This window comes from Gordionus sp. m RMFG-2023, chromosome 3, assembly GCF_954871325.1.
Source record: "Gordionus sp. m RMFG-2023 chromosome 3, tfGorSpeb1-WG-v2, whole genome shotgun sequence".
NCBI lineage: Eukaryota > Metazoa > Nematomorpha > Gordioida > Chordodea > Parachordodidae > Gordionus > Gordionus sp. m RMFG-2023.
This window is the reverse complement of record NC_088777.1, coordinates 45,164,779-45,185,373: the sequence shown is the minus strand read 5'-3', so window position 1 is coordinate 45,185,373 and position 20,595 is coordinate 45,164,779. Positions and strand designations below refer to the sequence as shown.

General features: G+C 26.7%; 4 protein-coding genes across 5 annotated transcripts in view; 1 reads left to right on the top strand and 3 right to left on the bottom strand.

The window, feature by feature from the left end:
- Positions 1-20,595, bottom strand: part of LOC135927464 (uncharacterized) — a 105,197-nt gene that overhangs the window by 30,562 nt on the left and 54,040 nt on the right. The gene's annotated exons all lie outside the window — the stretch shown is intronic.
- LOC135927432 (uncharacterized) lies at positions 741-4,261 on the top strand. The gene is made up of 6 exons (XM_065463411.1): positions 741-1,467; positions 2,040-2,453; positions 2,500-2,547; positions 2,601-2,667; positions 4,097-4,164; positions 4,208-4,261. The coding sequence occupies exons 1-6, from the start codon at positions 877-879 to the stop codon at positions 4,253-4,255; spliced, it is 1,236 nt and encodes a 411-aa protein (XP_065319483.1). The 5' UTR covers positions 741-876; the 3' UTR covers positions 4,256-4,261.
- Positions 4,459-5,558, bottom strand: LOC135927433 (ras-related protein Rab-18A-like). Its single transcript, XM_065463412.1, has 7 exons — positions 5,423-5,558; positions 5,327-5,382; positions 5,223-5,284; positions 5,073-5,145; positions 4,914-5,032; positions 4,749-4,874; positions 4,459-4,703 (listed from the first exon to the last, which is right to left on the bottom strand). Exons 1-7 carry the CDS (start codon positions 5,491-5,493, stop codon positions 4,602-4,604), a joined length of 609 nt encoding a protein of 202 aa, XP_065319484.1. The 5' UTR covers positions 5,494-5,558; the 3' UTR covers positions 4,459-4,601.
- The window catches only part of LOC135925956 (nuclear distribution protein nudE-like 1-A), a 30,345-nt gene continuing 21,696 nt past the window's right edge, over positions 11,947-20,595 (bottom strand). Inside the window, exons 3-10 of one of the 2 annotated variants that reach the window (XM_065461555.1) lie at positions 19,634-19,787; positions 18,750-18,898; positions 17,043-17,179; positions 16,244-16,366; positions 15,312-15,476; positions 12,696-12,811; positions 12,263-12,333; positions 11,949-12,145 (exon numbers count right to left, since the gene is read on the bottom strand). In XM_065461555.1, coding sequence (XP_065317627.1) covers positions 12,076-12,145; positions 12,263-12,333; positions 12,696-12,811; positions 15,312-15,476; positions 16,244-16,366; positions 17,043-17,179; positions 18,750-18,898; positions 19,634-19,787 — 985 coding nt within the window. In that variant the 3' untranslated portion in view covers positions 11,949-12,075. Of the gene's footprint in view, positions 12,146-12,262; positions 12,334-12,695; positions 12,812-15,311; positions 15,477-16,243; positions 16,367-17,042; positions 17,180-18,749; positions 18,899-19,633; positions 19,788-20,595 lie in introns of both variants that reach the window. The other variant, XM_065461556.1, reaches the window with a different exon arrangement.

Genomic DNA, 20,595 nt, shown 5'->3' with positions numbered 1-20,595 from the left:
AGCTTGTTTCATATAAATAAATCATAACAAAATATATTAACTGTCAATAAATTTAAATTTAAGCAATTCTATATTTTCTATGCTATTATTTATGATAAAATAGAAACAATTTATTTTTATTAATTTATTTAGTGGATAATATTGCAATCTTCAAAAAATTTAAATTTCTCATGGTCTCGATCAGAATTAAAATAGTATTCAAAGAATTGGACGTAGAATCCAAGATATGGGTTCTTGTTAATTCTTCTATCATGACAATTTCGGACCTTTCAAATTTTTTAAAAGAAAAAATGCAAATTAGATCCCCTTATATTAATTTAAGTTTAGATGATGCTATACTTCCTTTAGATGAAGATATAAAAATTGTAAGAGATGGAGATGAAATAAGGTATGATAATGATTTTTTTGCAATTGCAATTATATTTATTTAGAATAAGATCCATTCACAATGAGAATACCCAAAATTCTAGTAATATTTTACAAATATAGAATTTATAAGATTTACTATAATTATTAGATGAAGTTTTTAAAGAGACTATTATTGAAAATTTAGACACAAAATTTTTAGCACTATCTAATCTAATTAATCAGCATTTTAAAGAATTAGAACCAATGACAAAGCTCAATGAATCTGAGAATAAAATTAGTAAAAATGATAAACTTAATGTTAAATCAAACAAAATGAAAAGGTTAAAAAATAATGTGGCAGAGAGTTTATTAAGCATTAATATTGAAAAAAATTCAGCACTTACAGTTGATGATAATATATTTAACAAAGTTTCTAATGAATCTTTACATTCAAAAAATAAAATATCAACCCCTGACAACAATTTAATATCAATTTTAAACAAACAAATCAAAGATAAAATTAAATTTATGAAAAAAAATAAGGAAATTATTAAAAAGGATAATGAATTTATCAGTGCTAAGATTATCAATAATGAAATACCAATCCAAAATAATTCTATGACAATCAATTCAAGTATCCAGAGTATAAATAACAAAATGGAAGAAGATAATATATCATACACTTATTTAGACACTTCAAATAGGATTTCTACAGCTAGATCAAAAAAGACAAGAATTGATAAAAAGTGGAGAAATAAGAAAAAGAGGGATTGCAATGCCAATATTGAAAATATACCAAATAATAAACATATAATATTCTCAGATTCTGACAGTGAAACAAATGAATCCAATCTAATGCAATCAATGAAAATCAAAAATCATGTAATGATTTCAAAACCTGAATTTTTGAAAATTGATGGAAATAATGTTGATACCAAAAAAATTGATTATAAGGTAATTAAAGAGCTGAAAAATGAGACATCAACAAATTTACTACAAAAAATTGCCAATAAAGAAATATGTCATCATAGGGATCAAGGTTTCAATAAATATAGAAAGCAATCTCATAGGGATAATCCACTAAAAGCATATCAGAAAAATGAATCTTTTGTTTTTAAAGTATGTTATTATGTATTTTTAGTTAAAAATTTGCTTAATATTATTTCAAATATAAATTTATAGTAAAAGAGAGTATTTTTCTAAATACATTTATTTTACAATAAAGTGATAATACAATTTTTTTTTACAAAATGCCATATAGTAGGCTAAAATTGTAATGATTTATTGGTATAAATTTTATTTTTAATTACAAAAAATTATAATTAGCCAATTTTATTTTATTTTAAAGCATGATTTATACAATATTTTGGTATTTGTCTTTCAAATAATGATTAAATCTATTTGCATAGAATATTAGATCATCCTTGTTTAGTTTATTTTAAACAAGCTATCACATTTTTTAAAACAAATTTAAAAGCTAAATAGGCCAACCTAGCTTAATTCTTTTAGTTTTTTGCACATTTTAAATTCAATTTGACTGATTTAACACTAGAGCACAAACCCTTATCATTCAGGTTCAATAGATTAAAAGAGATTCATTTTTATTTTAGACTATCTAAAACAAATAGTTAATCTTATGTAATTATTAAAATCTTATTTCCATTAAACTATTGTTCACCCAAAAATTGCAGAATATTGATGTTGACAAACTTCCCGACATTCCGATAACTGAATTAGATTTTGAATGCTATGAAATTATATTGAAAGACTCAGAAATAGATCCAAAAAATAATCAGGATTTAACATCAAATATTTTACAAACTACCAAGAAACCCAACATTGTTTCAAAATTACCCATCATAGTTGATTTAGATTCACCTATAATTGATCCTATAACTGAAGTGCCAAATATTCAGAAAACACCTAGATTGTTTGATAATTCTTTTAATAGTCAAAAAAATAAAACAATTTATAATAAATTTGCTGCTTCTAATTCACATCACGGTATTCAAGATATCCAAAAAAAGATTACAAACAAAGTAACTCAAAATGGTCATCAAGAAAATAAGCAACCTCCAAAAGCAGGCGATAAGATTATGTACAAAGTACGTACTAATTTCATTATTTTTACAGTATCTCTTTTTTTCAAAGATTCTTGAACTAGATGACCACTATAATCCCATTGTTTCCGATTTTAAGGTATTTTTTTAAAAAACAATTTTATTTTACAAAACTAATCATTTTTATCATAGGAGGCAATCATTTTAGAGTATGATCCAAGTAACAATTCTGTTGATCTAAAGCACACCTCTCATACTGGTTATAGCCTATTATTACTTCAATAAATATACATTAGTTTTAACAAAACTGGTTACTAAATTTTAAAAGCTTAAAAAATCCATGCTTTTTAATTGCCAGAATCATGTTCTAGCATATATAAAGTATTTACCTGTAATTTAGACAATTTTGCCACTGGCCTGGTTGAAATTTACAGGGTAGGAAATCTACAAATTCTCTAATTAAGAGTCCAACAATATCAGGTCTTTTAAAGTGATAAATCAATGCTAGAGATCTATATTTTAAAAATTCACTAAAATCCTGGCTAAATTTAGTATAGATTTTTATTTTTTAAAGTTCCTTTTTTTATTTTTTCGTATTTGATTCCTCTCCTACATTTCAGAACATTAGGTTTAGTTTGAAGTTATTTTCTTATCAAGTTTCAATTTAATTACTAAAATACACTTTAAATTGGAAACATCCTATCTGCAATTAAAAATAATAAAAAATTTTAGATAAAAACCTTGCCTTATTTACTTTTTTTAGCATTTTTCAATAAACTACTATGCATAAGTTTATTTCAGAGACATCCCTTAGCAACTAATGTAGGTTATCATCTGGTCCTTGTTTCAGGCTGGACTACAGTCTTTTAAAGATCATCCAGACTGCAGTCAAAAAACTGGTCTATTTATTTTGTTATTTTAAAAATATTTTGTTTTTACCTAATTTAATTCTTGTTTATTAGGACCATAAATAAGTGAAATGCCTTCTTTAACAAACTTATGGTTTTCATATTTTGCAAAATAAAAATGAACTAAAAATTCACAAATTTTAAAAAAAATTCCATTATGAAAACAAATTAGGTAATAATTATATTAATTGAATTTTAAAGCAAAATAATATTAATAAAAGACTAGTCAGGACCATAAAGAATAAAAAACCGGTCTGAACTATGCCCCCCCCCCAAAAAAAAAAATTTGTCTGGTTGCAGTTTAAGACAAATAGGATCCAACTGCAGACTTTCATTATTAGCAACTTGCAAAATATATTTTTATGGTGATTGAAATTTTTTAGGACCATAGCCTGTCTCAACTTTTTATAAATGGACTATGAAATTTATCTCAAAATTTATAGTTTCATTATATCAGCCTGAGCCGGGCTATTTTATTAATATTTTAAATATACCAGGACCTATAAGACCCCCCTTTAAGGAAAATTCCTAGCTAGGAAATATTTTGCTCTATAATACTAAAATAATCATATTATATTATAGCCAGTTCATACAAAACAATTTCATAGGCTAAGGCAGGATTTTTGTAAAAAATTTATAAGCTGAGCAAATTTGAAAAATTACAGGCCCAACTTGTGCAAAATCTGTAATAGACCAAAACAGGTCATGCTTTGCTAACATCTAACCACCCAATCTTGTTTATTACTTTCTTTATCAATATTAATTTCTATTTTATAACAGACAGCAGAAGAAGAGGAAAATTTGAAATTGAATCAGATGAAGAAATTTTTTCAAATGATATGGAAATAGTAAAAAAAATAAATAATACCATATAAAACTTTATTTTCGTAGATTAAAGTTGAATGGGAACGATTGATTGAGCCACAATTGGTTCATTAATGACTGTTGATATATTGTTTTATATATTTATATAATCTCATTCATGCTTTTAAATGTTATATTCATATAAATAAAAAATATTGCAACTATATATTTTTAAGTTACAAAATATCATATAAAATAATAATCAAATATTAAGGATACAAATTTAATAAGCTATAACTCTTTATTAATTTTTTAAATAATATATTATGCCAATAATTATAATATTAGATAAATTTTCTTTAAATAATTTTAAATATTGTCATCTTCCTTTGTAATGTTGTATAATTATTTACAATGAATTACAGCAGTAATAAGTGCTAGAACATTGAGCAAATGTATTTTATTGAATGTGGTTGATGTTTTAGCACCAACAACCAACTTGATTATTTTCATTATCATCATCAATAATAGAAAATGTTTTACTCTTACCTTTATTTTCATATAAAGCAGGTGTTTGTAAAATCTAAATAAAAGTATTAAATTTTGCAATTCTTGTAGTATACATTACTTTTTCAACTAGCTCTTCAAAGGCAGTATTAACTCCATCTTTAGTTTTTGCACTTGCTTCAATAGATAACATTGAATGCTTCTGAGCAAAATCAAAACCATCCTTTTGGGACACCATTCTATTTTGCTAAAAATATAATTTGATATTAATAATTAGTAATAGTACCTTATCAATTTTATTTCCAACTAACATTTTTACTATGTCACAATTGGTCGAATAGAGTTCAAGTTCATTTAGCCATGTATCAAGTTTATCAAATGACTGTCTATTTGTTACATCATAAACTAGTTAGATATTTATAATTGTTGTTTTAAGATATAAAACCTAATATTACACCATGAGCTCCTCTGTAGTAACTTGGTGTTAATGCTCTAAATCGTTCTTCACCTGCAGTATCCTTAATTTTTTAAATATAAATAATCTTGAAAATAAGCATTATTATAAAAATATTAAATTTATGCTATATCTCCTTACCCATATAGCTAATTTAACTCTGTTATCATTAACATCCATAGTCGTAACTTTAAAATCGACCCCTATAAATTTAGGTAAATATATATTAATATTTTATATTTTACCTATTGTGGCTCCTTGTTCAGGATCGAATTTATCGTCTGTAAATCGAAGTAATAAGCTAAAACATGTTATAAATTATATTATTTAAAATTATTTACCTTGATTTCCCAACACCACTCTCTCCTATAATGAGAATTTTAAGAGTTGCTATTGATTGGCGATCTTCCATATTAAAAAATGGATTGATGATCTCTTTAGGCTGATAAATTTATCAAGGTATTTGATTGAATTCACTTGAAATTTCTATAAAATTATTTTTTAAACTTAATTAAAATCTTCTTTATACTTTTAAAGTTTATGAAATAAATAAACTATTATCAGTCGTTATTTTTTAAAATATATTAAACATTATAGCGATTGCTTGGTTTAATTGGGTGTGCCTTGACTTCGAAATGAGGTAATATAGATTATTTTGACTATTAAGATATATATATGGTAAAATAGTGGCTGTTAAATGCACAGGGGAATTCTGTGCTATGAAATAATTCCTCTTTCCCGCATAAGGAGATTCTGTGATGTGAAATAGGGGTTGTTAAAGGTACAAGGGTATTCTGTGGTTAGAAATAATGTGTTAAAGACCAGAGAATTCTATGGTTAAACGGGGGATTTTGTGAAGGAAATAGAGATATTTTTTGTGAAAATAAAATAATATAGAGAGTAATTGTTGGTAGGTCAAAAAATGAGGCGGAAACAGTGGCGTAGCTACGGGGTGTGGTATTCGGGTTTGGACCCCTCCCAGAGCAAAATTTTTTTTGAGATTATACGTTCAAAAGACTTAAAAGTGATTTTATATGAATTATATTTTTCTGGTTTTGATGTTTGTGGAAGGATATTATATTACTATTGAAATTATTCTGGATAGTATTATTATAAAGTCATTGAGAATATTCTACTAAATTATAATAACACATATTATTGATGCATTTAAAAAATATATTTATTATATATTATCAAAGATATGGTTATGATTTGTAAGATAAACCCGGCCGAAGGCCGGACAAAAGGGCCGAAGGCCCGTTAAAGGGGGTCTGCCCCCCAGCTTTTATATGTATGGACCCCCTCTAAGGAAAATTCCTAGCTACGCCACTGGGCGGAAATGATTATAGCTGATGAGGTTTTGTAGAAATTTTTGGTATTGTTTTTAAAAATTTGTAATGGAGGACGGTATAAATTTATTGGAGAAATATGATGGGAGGGTGGGGGGGGGGCAGTGTGTTTGAAAGGCCAGAGTCAGCGTTTGATATTGAAATTTTTGCTGAAGAAAATGCTCCATGGGTTTTAGTCGCCGATTGAGGATTCTTGGCATATGGTTTTGAACAAGTGTGTGGTATGGACCAATATGATATGGGGCCCGGTTGAGTATTCCCAACGTATGCTATCAACAATGTGTGTAACCGTCCTATATGATTTGAGGGCCGGTATAGTATCCCAGCATATGTTTGAGGGAATAAGAGAAAGTAATGGAAATTAATTGGGGATATTTTTGGCAGATTAGGTGATACTGTGGTGTATTTGAAAAAGTGTTGAATAATTTTATGGAAATATATAATTAGATGGAGGTTAATGTTGAAGAAGTTGAAATTTTTTTTGGTTATATTTTTTAAGTTAATAATTGCCATTTTTTTGTAAAATATATAGTAAAAGATAAGGACATACCGGCGAAGTATAAATGAATATACTGTGCGATTTCCGTTATATAAATTTATTAAATAACAAACGTTTTGTATTGAGTAAATTAAAAAATAAACGTTTTATATTGGATGAATTTTTAAAAAAAAAGATGCTAGAGTGTTTATTTTTAATGTAAAAGAATAAAATAGTTTTTTTTTTGTTTGGAGCTTCCTATTTAAAATTTTACACTTAGGAAATATAATTTTTCCAAAATTGTCTAATATTAAAATCGTGATATATATAGGTTTTAATTTAAAGGCAAAAAAATATAAAGGTAAGGTTCGTTTTTCAAAATATTATAAAGTTGATCTAGGTTTTGAAATTTTAAAAAATGTTTGTGTTATTGTTTTATTCGTCCAATTATTAATAAAAGTAATAATTTCTTAAATCTTCAAAGTATAAAGACTTTCTCAATCTTCAAAGTGTAGAATACAATATTATTACAGATAAATTTTCTTTATTTCATTTTTAAATCACACAAAAACAATAATAAATAAACTCCCATGAGAACGAAATATTTTTATTTAATGAAAATACAATGTTAATATATTGATACCTCGAATCTAATATAATCCTTATTCTAAAGAAAAGTGTAACTGAAGATATTATATAGCCTACATAACCCAATAAACGAAGCTTTATTGAAAATTGACTTTTCCAACGCTTACAAGACTCTTTCCCGCTACACATTCTTACATTCCACTTGCTCCTATTTCCCTGCTTAAACCAGATTCTTTTTCTCTGGCTACCAATCCCCAACAATTTTACGATTCAATACGGATACTTTCAGTCGAGGGTATTCAACAAGGATCCCTAGGATCCCTTTCTTTTAGTCTTGGAATATATAACATAATAAAATCAATAAACTCTTCTTGTACTCTATCCCTTCATGCTTGGTACATCGATCAATAAAATTAACAAAGCAGTTAACATAATTCACGAAATGGGCACTGCCATCGGATTCTTCTTAACCCGTGATAATCCGGATTCATCCAATTGAATTCAAACTCTACAAACTCATAATTTCCAATTCACTGCTCTTAATGTATTACCACATCTAGGTTCTACTAGGATGACAAAAGGCAATTTGTACCTTTCTTCACTCCACATGATGACATCACCCTTAAACTGGAGGAGATCTTTACTCTTCTTTTTTCGCACAAGTCCTTTTCCTTAATAAATAATTTCTTTTTTACACTAAGGATACTTTATGCACTCCACCCATTTTTAAATATCCTTCTCTACAAAAAATATAGAAAAGCGGAATAAAAGACCTAATAGAACAATATTAAACCAAGATTCATCGAATCCGCTTGGGACCAAGATTCGCTCCCTACCAAATCCGGTGAACTTGGCATTAGATCTCCTAATGACCTAGCAATAACCTCTTTCAAATCGAGTAGTATCTTATCAAAGCAAATAACCAACGCCCAACATTCTAAAAAAGACTTTTTCTTAATTGATGCCATAAATACGTGGAAAACTCGGATCAATGTATTCTCATACCCCACCAACCTATAGACCAAAAGACTGGAATGCTCCGGTAGTTGCTGCGTTGAAACTCTATTATCTAGCATGCAATTTACTGACCGCACCCTATTCTCTTCCCTGCTCAATGGTACTGTGCATGAGTTTCTCGAGGTTCCTTCTGTCATCTTCAACTTTCTAACAACATACTTATCCACGCCTTCGGTATTCGTCTAAATGGCTCAATCACCTACCCTCACATCTGTTCAGGTTGTAACTCTCCCGTTGACCCCAATAGAAGACATAGTTTACTTCGCTCCTGCAATGGTTTATTAAATTCAATCATCCAACATGCCTCTAAATCAGCACAAATCCCATCCATGAACCCCAGGGTCTTTTCAGATATGATGGTAAAAGACCTGACGGTATCACTCAAATTTCATTAGGGAGGCCAATTGTATGGGACTATTCATGTATTGCCCCCCCCCTTTGCCCCTATGACCAAGCCCTCAACATCATTGACCAGAAGGAACAGCTTAAAACCTCGAAATAATCAGAAATGACAAATTGCTATTGTTTCATTCCCAATCATTTCAACCACACTTGCCTTAACTTTTTCCAAAAATTTAGGATCTCAAATCAAACACTCAGAAGAATCTCGAGAGGGGTTTTTCTTCAACAAAGGCTGGCCATATCAATCCTTTAAGCCATTACATCAACTTCAATGGTAGTCTACTAGCCAAAAAGCTATCCTAGACCCTTTCTACTTCTTATTTTTTTCCTTGCTTTATACCATCCCCGGTCTTCATTGCTATTTTAAAAAAATTTCGTACATATTCCTTTTGTCCCATTTTAATATATACTATAATTATACGTTCATATATTCATTATCTGTTATTTTAAGTAATTAATATAAAGTGAATAAAAGTAATTAATTAAAAAATTTTTAAATTAAAAAAGTATATTAGTTTTTCTATAATTACAAGTTATAATATGGGTAAAAGTTTGAATTATTGATTAACGTGTACAAATTTCCAAAAAATTGCTCTTAAATCAATTAAGACTTTATTAATGAAAATAGTTTTAGTAAAATTTATAAGTTTTGATTCCCTACTTTTACAAATTTGATAAAAAGGTCGCATTGCGCTTCACTAAATTTTAGATCCAATTTGCTTCTGCTTAAATTCAAATGTTTACATAAAAAGTATTCCATTTTTTATCTTAACGCTTTACCCACACTTGATTTTTTGTTTTATTCTTATTGAATTTAAGATATAATTGTCTGAATTCGAATACTGTTTTTCAGATTTTAATTTTAGATGTGCATAACTTGTTTCAATATCTAAATTAAGTCTTTTTACTATAGTAGTGAAATGATATATACCAAGATAAAGGCGTAAATTTATAACTTTTCTACTAAGAAAATAAAATTTTTAGATATATATCTTTTTTTATCACCGTTTCAATATCTAAATTAAGTCAATATACTCGAGCTTAATGAAAAAGGTGTAATTTTATCTTGAAATTAATATGATAAATATCCATAATAATCGATTAAATGTTACTACTTTTATGATGAAATACACAGAAAAAACTCAAAAACAAAAATATAATATTCTTTAATTTTTAACTCCTCGGTGGAGGGATAATTAAAAAAACTAGAATTCAGCTAAGAAATTATGCTAGAAGGTTCGTTTAATTAAAACCATGTGTATTAGATTGGAACTGACTCATACAAGAAAAATATATATGAAAATTTGACTCCTGTAACTGAGCGATAAAATAAATTGTTTCCAATGATTTTTCCCAAAAATAGATTTTCATATGGCTTTATTTAACTATATAAATAAAAAATAAATTTTGATCATTTATTAGAATAGTTGTATGGTAGTTCGAATTTTAGTCGATATCCAATGGCTAATCTGAAAACTATGATTTCAGATAGGGTATTTTTTAAAAAAATATTGTAGCCCAATATTGGAAAAAATAGAATCGTGTGATCGATCCGAATTTACCCAATAACTTATAAGTTTTTCTAATAGTAAATATTTTAGTCATTGACCCTCCTAATTCATGAAATTCAATAAATCGTATGATTGGATATTAGTTTTTAAATAATAGAATTAAATTTTATTCAATATTTTAATTTTGAAAGTAATTATAAAAAATATATCCACAAGAAGATGATTTTAATTATCTTACATAATAGTAGTATTGTTTTTTCAAAATCTGCTATAACTAACCATATATATAAATGTAATGTCGCGATATTAACTTTTTCTAAAAAATTATGTCCCCGTTTTACTTTTTTATGATTCGCTTTAGAGTTAAAATTAGGGATGTACCGATATTTTATATCGGATCGGATCGGCCGATATTTCGCCCATTTTAAAATATCGGTTATCGGCAAATATTATAAAATTTTCCGATCCGATATAAAATGGCGCTTTTAACAAAATTTAAAAAAAGTTATATCTAAAAATCCATTTATTTTTATAAATAAAATCGGAATATATTTTTATGCTTAATTATTTTAATAGTAATGATTAGTTAATAAACATTCTGCAATATAGTTATTTTTTTTCGCATTCTGTTTAAAAAAGTGTTCATTAATCTCTTCAGAATCTGTTTTTAGTGATACTAGTGATATTAACAGTCCCCATCACCGCAGACCGATCTCTGATAAATTGGAAATTTTGGTATTTCTAAAAAGAAATCTTCGATAAATTAATTTTATATATTAATTTCAAATTTCAATATATTTGTTTATTACTAATTATGTAAATAGATTAATGTTATTACTTATTATATAAATAAATAATTGCAATTGAATTGAATATAAACTATAACTGATCATTATAATATATTTAAATGACATATGTTATGGTATAGTAAAATTATAGATGTTGTACTAATAAAAAGAATATTAAAAATTAAAACCGGTATCTTTACAGAATACAAAATTAGATATGATATCGGATCGGTTATCGGCCGATATCAATTAAATATCTGGAATATCGGATCGGCCTCCAAAAAGTGGTATCGGTACACCCCTAGTTAAAATTTAATAAAAATTATTTCTTTATCCCTGAAATTTAATATATAGAGAAGTACCTTAAGTGGATAGCTGATCAAGAACTAAGAACATCAGAGAATATGATAAAAAAAATATTATAGAAATTTCGAAAAAAAAACTCATTTAATAATAATGTTTAAAAGTTAATTATAAAATAAAGATAATTTTTAAAAGCCCATAAGTTAAACCATTATAAAATAATACAATTTTAAAAATATGAGGCTATTAAAATTTGACAACCTATATCTACAAAAAGAATCTCTAAAATCCATCTGGAAATTTTACATTAAAAATACAAATATTCTAATTATCATATCACATCAAGGATTATTTAGCTATGCAATGCCAAAGTTCTCTTTTGTGGTTTATTTATAAATTCCATCATTATAACATTAAATATAGAGATATACTTTTTAAAACACAAATATTGGCGTGATTATTATAAGGGAAAGGATCCTTCACTTTTTTATCTATAAATTTCATATATCTCAATTACATCAGATTTAATAATTTTATTTTTCTCATTCATATTCTCATTCACCCAATCTTGTTTTCGACTCCGTTATATAAATTTGTGTTAGTAATGGTATCCTTGAGTGTAGAATGCCTAATATTAATAAAAAAAATTAATGAAATTTAAGATTTTATATAAATGTATAATTTATTGATAATAGCATGGTATTTAGCACACTAACATTTTATTTTTAAAAAAATCATTACCAACCTATTTTTTATATTTTCGCTCTGACGGGATAAGCCGAAATTTCGACAAGAAGCCAATTTGTTTTCTATTGCCTTTTGTTATAACAGAAAATTTATTAATATTTTTAAATTCATATAAATAAATTATTTAGCCTCCTTTACAAACAAAAATAATCATTTAAAATTTGTGATTTCAACAAAGTGTATTTTATAAGTAAATTTGCGTTATTTGTTAATAATAAAATGTCGATTACACAAAAATTGTGAATTCCGAAATCATTTTTATGGTCAAACTCATAAAAAAAGACCTCTCCTTACTTCTAATAAAAAAAATAGTTATTTCATAAGATTCCTCACCCCTGTTGCAAAGAATACTCAAAAATTACTATAAATGATAATATTTTTTGAAAAGATTTGTATAATTTAAGATTATTTTTTTCAAAAATTATAATTACCCCAACTTTTTTGATAAGTTCACTAACTAAATTGAGAGCATTGACCCTGGAGGAGGGTGTAAGAGGTGAATTAGTATACGAATTATTAGGAGTAGTTGACGAATTAGAACATATTCCTATTTTAAATATTTGTATATTTTACCGATCAGTTAGTTCAAAAACATTAAACTGGTTTGATAATATTAAGAATTAACATTTCATTACAATATGTGTAAAGTGACGTATATATAAAAGTACGGTTATTTATTATTAGAAAGAAAGAACGAATAGCATTACCTTATTCGGGGAACAGTAATCTCCAGTAGGTAATGCGTTACATTTTTTTTTAAACGAAATTACTCATTTTAAAAAAATCATATTTAAAAAAAGGCAACTGGTTCTAGTCGCTTTCAATATTTTCCAATATATATATTTCGATTTGTGAAATTTTAATTAAAAATTATCCCCCAGCACCCACCCCCCTCCCCTCACTCTAGAAAATTAGTTCAATATGTCTTTATAGACCATTTCTTTTAAAGAATCATTATAATAAAAATTTTTGAGGGTACTTAGAAGAAAAAAAAATGAAAAAACAAAATTATATTTTTAAAAATATAATAATCCGGCCGAAATTCTTTAAAAAGGAAACCTAATAAAAATATTCCGTAAAATGTATAAGAAAAAAAAACCATCCAAAGATAGACAGCTTGAGTAAGTTACATTTTACCCAAAAATAAAATAACTACTGGTTATCATTAATTTAAAACAGTTATTATAGCTCTCGTAAAAATGTAACTATTTACAGCCCTACAATTTATATGTGAATTTACTTTATAGTATCTGAAATATAGATTATATATCAAATAAATGATGAGTTTCAACCTGCTAATGATTTAAGTATTTGTCGAAACATATCTACACCAATCAATAAGATTAGGAGTAATAATCTTCGCTATAAATATTTAAAGATACCCTAAAGAATCTACTCCTATTATGCTAACAATATTAAAATATATTTTTATGACGATATTTAATGAAATTCAAGCGGTATTTAGAGCACTCAACATTCCAAAAAAGTTATGCTTAATTAAAAACAAGTTTAGAACTGAAATAGAATCTAGCTAATTTGTAACTAAATAGACCGATTAAGACAGATCTTGATATCTTAACAATGACCATACAGTGATATATAAAGATATATGTGGTGTTGAATAGAAAGAAGAAAGAGGAAACTGAGAGCAATCATTCATGATGATCATGCGAGATTTTTAATGATATTATGATGATCTTAATTTGAATATTAATTTTTACTTACTTTTCTACTTTTTAATTTATTTGTTTGGAACTTTATGATGATATATGGATTATAATTAGAAACAATAAAGGTTAATTTTATTTTTACATGTTCGTATATACATATAACATACATTACTTAAAAATCTTCGATACTCCAGCCACTCAACTTTTAAAGAAAACATTACCTTATTTGACAAAGACCAATGGGCGGGTTTTTAACTAAATGCCTGTCCACCCAAATTCAACTCGCCCGCACAATCTTTGAAAATTATTTAATTGGTTGGTTCGGCTCTTTAATTTATTTAATATACTTAAATTTAAACTTAAAAATTTTTTCACTACTATGATATATATAAAATAATAATAATTTTTTACATAAACACAAGTCCATTCTATTCATTTCCCCGAAAAATATTTTAAATTCACTGGCCCACTCGTCCATTGTTTTAAAATATTTTTAACCGACACATCCGCCCGTAATATGGGCAGACCTCTAAAATAAATAGATAAAACAATCCTTGAACCTTAAATTTAAAAAGGGGGCTTCAGGTTGGCGTTCAGTAAAATCTGAAGGGTTCGGGTTTCCAGATCGGTACAGACTCTGGAGTTATAAAAAGTGTTATTACTTAAAGATTATTTAGTCCGAAGGTCTAATTTTTTTATTAGTGTAATAATGTTTGTAATGTATGCAAAATTTAGTTTACCTTTCACGAGTGTTCTAACTAAGATTTTAAAATCATTTTTCATCGGTCCAAATTTTTTTTTTAAAATACTATAATTTCATATTTTTATTTTGGGCTAGTATTTGTTATTGATAATAAAATATAGATTTTTTTGATGAAATAATTTTCTAAATATGAATAACATTTAAATTTTCAATGTTTTAAAAAAAATTTTTTTTTGATTAACTCTATAAACTATTATAAAAATTTTATTAATGGATCAATTTATAAAATAATTATCATATTAGAGATGAATATTTTTTAAAAATGTATCTTATATAAGTATCATGTCATGGTGAATAAATATGCCTAAGATATAGCAACTTAAAGTTTGGGTTCATACTCATCCCCCTCCCCTTTCTTATTCCATGAATGATCTCAAAATGATAATTTTATTATTTATTGATATTTATGTTTTATATTTTTTAATAATAATAATGATAAATAGTGGGAAATTATAGATTCTATACACAATTCTAGTTTGCGGAAAGATTTAAAAAGTGTAATTAATAGTTGAAGAAATGAGTTTTTTTTATTCAAATCAAATAGCGAAATAAAATATATATCTTTTTATGAAATTTATAATATAAATATATAATGGCTTCTCGCCAAAAAAAACCTAATTTAGCGGTCGTATTTGAAATTATCTGGCAATTACTATTAACATTAGGACTAAGCGAATGAGTGAAAAATTTCGAAGATTTTTTCGTAGATGAATTGTTGAGTTTAGTCGAAATAGTATCTATGTTCTCAACAATGTCCATTAAAATGTCATTTCGGTTGGCTATAGTAAATAAAAATAAACTCAGTCAGTCTATGTCAATAATTACAATGTTTTTTTTGAAATATTATTAAGCGTAACTTAAATATCCTATTATATATAAAATAATTAATGGTAATTGTAATTGCTTTTAAAGGATATTTATGTGAAATTAATGTTTTTAAAAGATATATTTAATTTTATAAAATATATATATATGAACCTGTCGTTGGCCATATATTTTATTTACTTTATGAAAAAGAAATAAATACAGGGGCAACAAAAGGATTCATTTTGTTTTTAATCGAAAAAGATAACTATTATTTTGTATTGGGGGGTTTTAATCGAAAATTATCGTCACGATTATTTGAAGAAATATATGTTGAAAAATGATATTAATCATAGTTATGACAATACATAATAAAGGAATTTAATCAATGATTATCTGAAAAAGTAATATTCTACGGATTAAATAAGGACAAATAGTAATTTAATTACTAAATACATTTTATACAATGCTATTAAATGATTGATATATTATTGAAAGGAAAATTACCACATTTTTATTAGGCAAGATAAAAAAAAATATTTATTAGATTTGTAAAATGTAGCACCACATTGTAAGTAAAGTAAACGTCGAAGTTTAAAAATAAGGCAACGAATAAGTAACGCAATAACGTTTAAAGTAATAATAAATTTATATATTTATTTACATTTCATTATATCATTAACTACAAAAAGTAATTCTACTTTTAGACGTAACTATATATATTTTATTTTTTTAAAATTACTTAAGGATAAGTTTCCTTGGCTTTCATCTTTTGGAGATTCGTTAAACGAACTCGTAGTGCGAGTTTTATAATCGCGAGGCGAATATTTATTTTGCTGTTTAACATCCAATTCTAATTTCAGTTCTTTTTGTAATAAGAGAAAATTAAGATATTATATTTATATTTTCTGATCCTTTTTTTTAAATAAAAAAAAATGAACTCTAGATTTGATTATTCTCCAAACTATTAAAAAAAAAATTATTGTGATATTTTTTACGGCATTTTAATAACGTAGCCTAGTGTTATTAAAAAGCTCGTTTGGAGCCGATTTTTAAAACGGCTAACTCAATATTTTAGCAGAAAAAATAGTGCCTAAGTCTAGATATTTGGCTAATACAAGTCTAAACCTTTGTGCCTTCTATGAACTAAATTTTCAGACTCGGATAAAATTATTCTGGATAAAATAATAAGTTAGCCATTTTTAAAAATATAAGCTGTTTAACAACAGCTATGAAGGTTTGGATATAAAAAAAATGAGATCATATATTTTTTGTTTGGTTTATAACTATTCAAGTAAAAATTTTTATGATAATAGTGCTAACTGCTAACCATGATTTATCAAAATAGAGAATAAGATAATAAAGTAGTTAACGAAGCGTAAAGGCCCCAAGAAATCACATTTAAGTTGTAATAAAATATTTCATAAAAATTACATTTTTAAACTAATTTAAAAATTGATATTATTTTTTTAGTTTTGTTATTTTCTATTTTTTTTTTCATGTACAAGTTTATTTTTTTTTATAAAAAACGTGGCACCAACCTTTAGCTTTATCCTTGAGTCTCTGCACCGTTTCAACTAATTGATCTTTTTCGCCCAACTCTGATTCCAGCAGGGCGTTCCTTTCTATGGCTTGATTCAACCTGACTTCAAAATCATCGAGAGAAACTATAGCGGCCCTGTATTATATATTTTTTTAAATGATGCATGTAAAAAATATTAATAAGTAAATAGAAAAGTACATTTCGGGTTGTATTTGACGAAAATTAATCTTAATTTGCCAGTTAACGACAACACCTTAAATTCTTTGATCTTATTATCTTATTACTTAGTTATATAATTTTAGTAATAAATATGTCTCAAAAATTCAGTTAAATACTTATTTTTCAATCAACTCCACAATCGCGTATATTCTAATAAATTATATAATAAAATCCGTATCGAATTTGATATATCAAATAATTTATAATTTTTTAAAAAAAAGAATATCTTCTTTAATTAAGGCTATGAACCCAAATTAGGGTTCAGAATTAAATTGTTTCGTTAGACAGTTTCTACTAAACCCAACAGGGACCAATATATATAAACAACCAATAGAACTTGGCGTAATATGGACCTGGGGTAGGTTCAGGAAAATTTGTTCCGATTAAGTTTCTGTTATCAAAATTTACATTAAATAGAGTTTAAAATTCTAAACCCTTTAGGGTTCACAGTCCTGGCTATTAATAGTGGCGCCAATTAGTGTCTAAATTTAATAATTATCGTATCCTAAATATTCTCTGCTTAAGATAATAATAATTTGATCGCGCTTAATGAATTATAAGTTATTAACTGTGTTCATCGTAATAAGAAATAAACACAATATAAATAATAGTATTTTCGATAGTCAAGCATCTTTTAATACATCGTGGAAATGTCTCCCCATCATAAAAAAATAAATTACATTATGTTGGAGCGCTTGGTAGAATTTGAGTATGAATCAATTTCGCCCTAGGATTTAATGAAATATATTTTCCTAAGGTAGCGCTTTAACCCGAAAACAAAGGGTTTTAGTCTCAAGGTTTTCGATTCAAAAGAGAACTCAATCCTAAGGGAAGTCGGAAGAAAAAAAATCGACTTGTGGCGAAAGGCTCGGAATTTTTTAGACACACCTTAAGAATGAGCCGAGTTTGTAAAACACCCGGGTTTCGTCAGGATACCATATAAATAAAAAATTATGGCTATTTTGGCATGTGAGCATTAGAGGTGTGCAATGCTCGGCCCGTGTCTGAGAAAAATTTATTTGATCCGGGTAAAAATATTGATTAATTCTGATATTTGATAGTTGATAATCTGGTGCAGAATTTTAACACACTCCCCAATATTATATATAATTGCGTTTTTTTTTCAATGACATATATTTGAGGTTAGGTATTGTATTTAAGGATACCGGACTGGGATAAGCAACCTTAGTAAAAATTGGAAATGTGCCAGATCAATACAAATTTGACCGGTCCAGTCCGGTAAAAATTTTTTGCCAATTGCAGACCTCTAGTGAGCCTATATTAATAATTCGCGCTATGTCGGGTAAAATTGGATAAGTGCAAAATGATGTTTTTAATTATATCTTGCAAATTTCTTCGAGTAAAAGAGGTATTCAACAAAACCCTAAAGCAATAACGGATACTAACTGTCAAACCATATGAAGTATCATGCTGATATTCTTGTTATATATATATATATATATAAATTCTATATGATAAAACGAACCTTTTAGCCCTCTCAAGATCGTCATTTGATTGCTCGAGTTCTCTGATATAGTTTTTCAGGCTTTCTTTGGCGTTTATATTTTGGGTTAATTGGATATTCAATTCCGATATTTCTTGATTGTGTTGAGCGTTGAGTTGATCGAATTTGCGCTGTGTTTTTGTTTATTCGGTATAAAAGAAAAATATTGTTTACGTAATGAAAAACATTTTTAAAATAGTTTATAATAAATTATAATTATTATTATAAAACTTAAAAGCCTACTACCGTGTGTTAAGGCCACTAGGTAAAAGGTATTTTTAAAATAATATGACCTTCTGAGCAAATATGTGAGATATCATCATATTATTGTTTTATATATTACATTTTTAACATTTTTTTTTTGATGATTAATCAAAAAAATATGTTCATAATATTTTTAATTTTTTTTTATCAATTTATTTGTATTTGAAAGATTATACGTGCAAGTAAAATGTCATGTAGAAAAATACTACTTACTACTTTGGAAATGAAAAAAAAAATTCATTATTATAAATAAATTAAATTATAAAAATTAAATTGTGATTTAAATTTTTTCTTACTCGATTAAATGTGTATAAAAGCAACAACCCTCCTAGTTTCAAACAATTTTAAGCGTGAAATTTTCGATTAACTTTAAAATTATACGAGTTAAACTTAAACTGCACCTAAAATTTCAGGGTAAGATTGTCTGAAATTCATGGGATAGATATTATAATCTTAGCGAAATACAATTCCTATAAAATTAGGTATTTTAAAAAAAAAATTTTAAATGTGCACTATAAAAATATTTAAACATTCCACCATATCCATATCGGATATTGAAATCCTTAATACTATCAAAGGTGACAAAAAAAATGTTATAATACTTTGTAATTTTGTGATTCGTTATATAATTTAGAATTGTTAATTTTGAGCTCCTGATTGTTCCGTTCCAAAATTTTAACGTGAGATTCTAGCTCTTTCTCCAATTCCGCACTTCCTTGTCGAAAATCGTCGATTTCTTCTTGCAATTCTATGAATCTGTATTTTTTTTATTTTAAACGGATTCGGATATTAACATTTTAAGTTATAAGGCTATATTATTAATATATTCTGTGTCAAAATTTCGATGATATGAATTGCTCGCGCGATTTAATTTCCAAGATTAGCAAATATAACTATCACTTGTTGTTAATTCAATATAATTATAAATTTAAGGTTTATCGCTCGTAAATTTTTCGTTTTTAATTAAAAAGATGACCACCAAGATACCGAATAACCAACCGGCATCATACGCGGCGTTTTGATTAATGATCCCAAAATTATTATATTTTACGTTAAGCGATTTTAAAGCTTCATGCCGATCCGATTTCCAAAAAATGGTAAGCCGTCCTCAGTCCGGTCAAATCATTTAATATCAAGCTTCAGGCTGATATTGTCATAACCAAGGGCTTATTAATTATCAACGTTGACAAAAAAGGAAACCGGTTTTCGAGAACACCGGGTTTGGTTTTCGAGAACACCGGGTTTGTTAAAATAGGCGCGGTTAAATATTGTTGGAGGTATAAGCGAGTTCAAAACCAAGCGCCGCATCCTTCAAAATGATCTTATTAGATTTAAAAGTCTCGCCATGATGAAAGAAAGAAAATGGAGGAGGCCTTGGTTTCGTTAGTGAATACCTAAAACGAATTATTTGTTTGATTCGTATTTTACGAATACGATTAAGGAAAATCTATTATCTTTCGAATAATTTATTATCCGATTCAGGAGCCATCCACGTGGTTGACAATATTTTCGATTAACATGGTTTTATATTTGATATAATATAATCCTGCTATTTATTTTTACT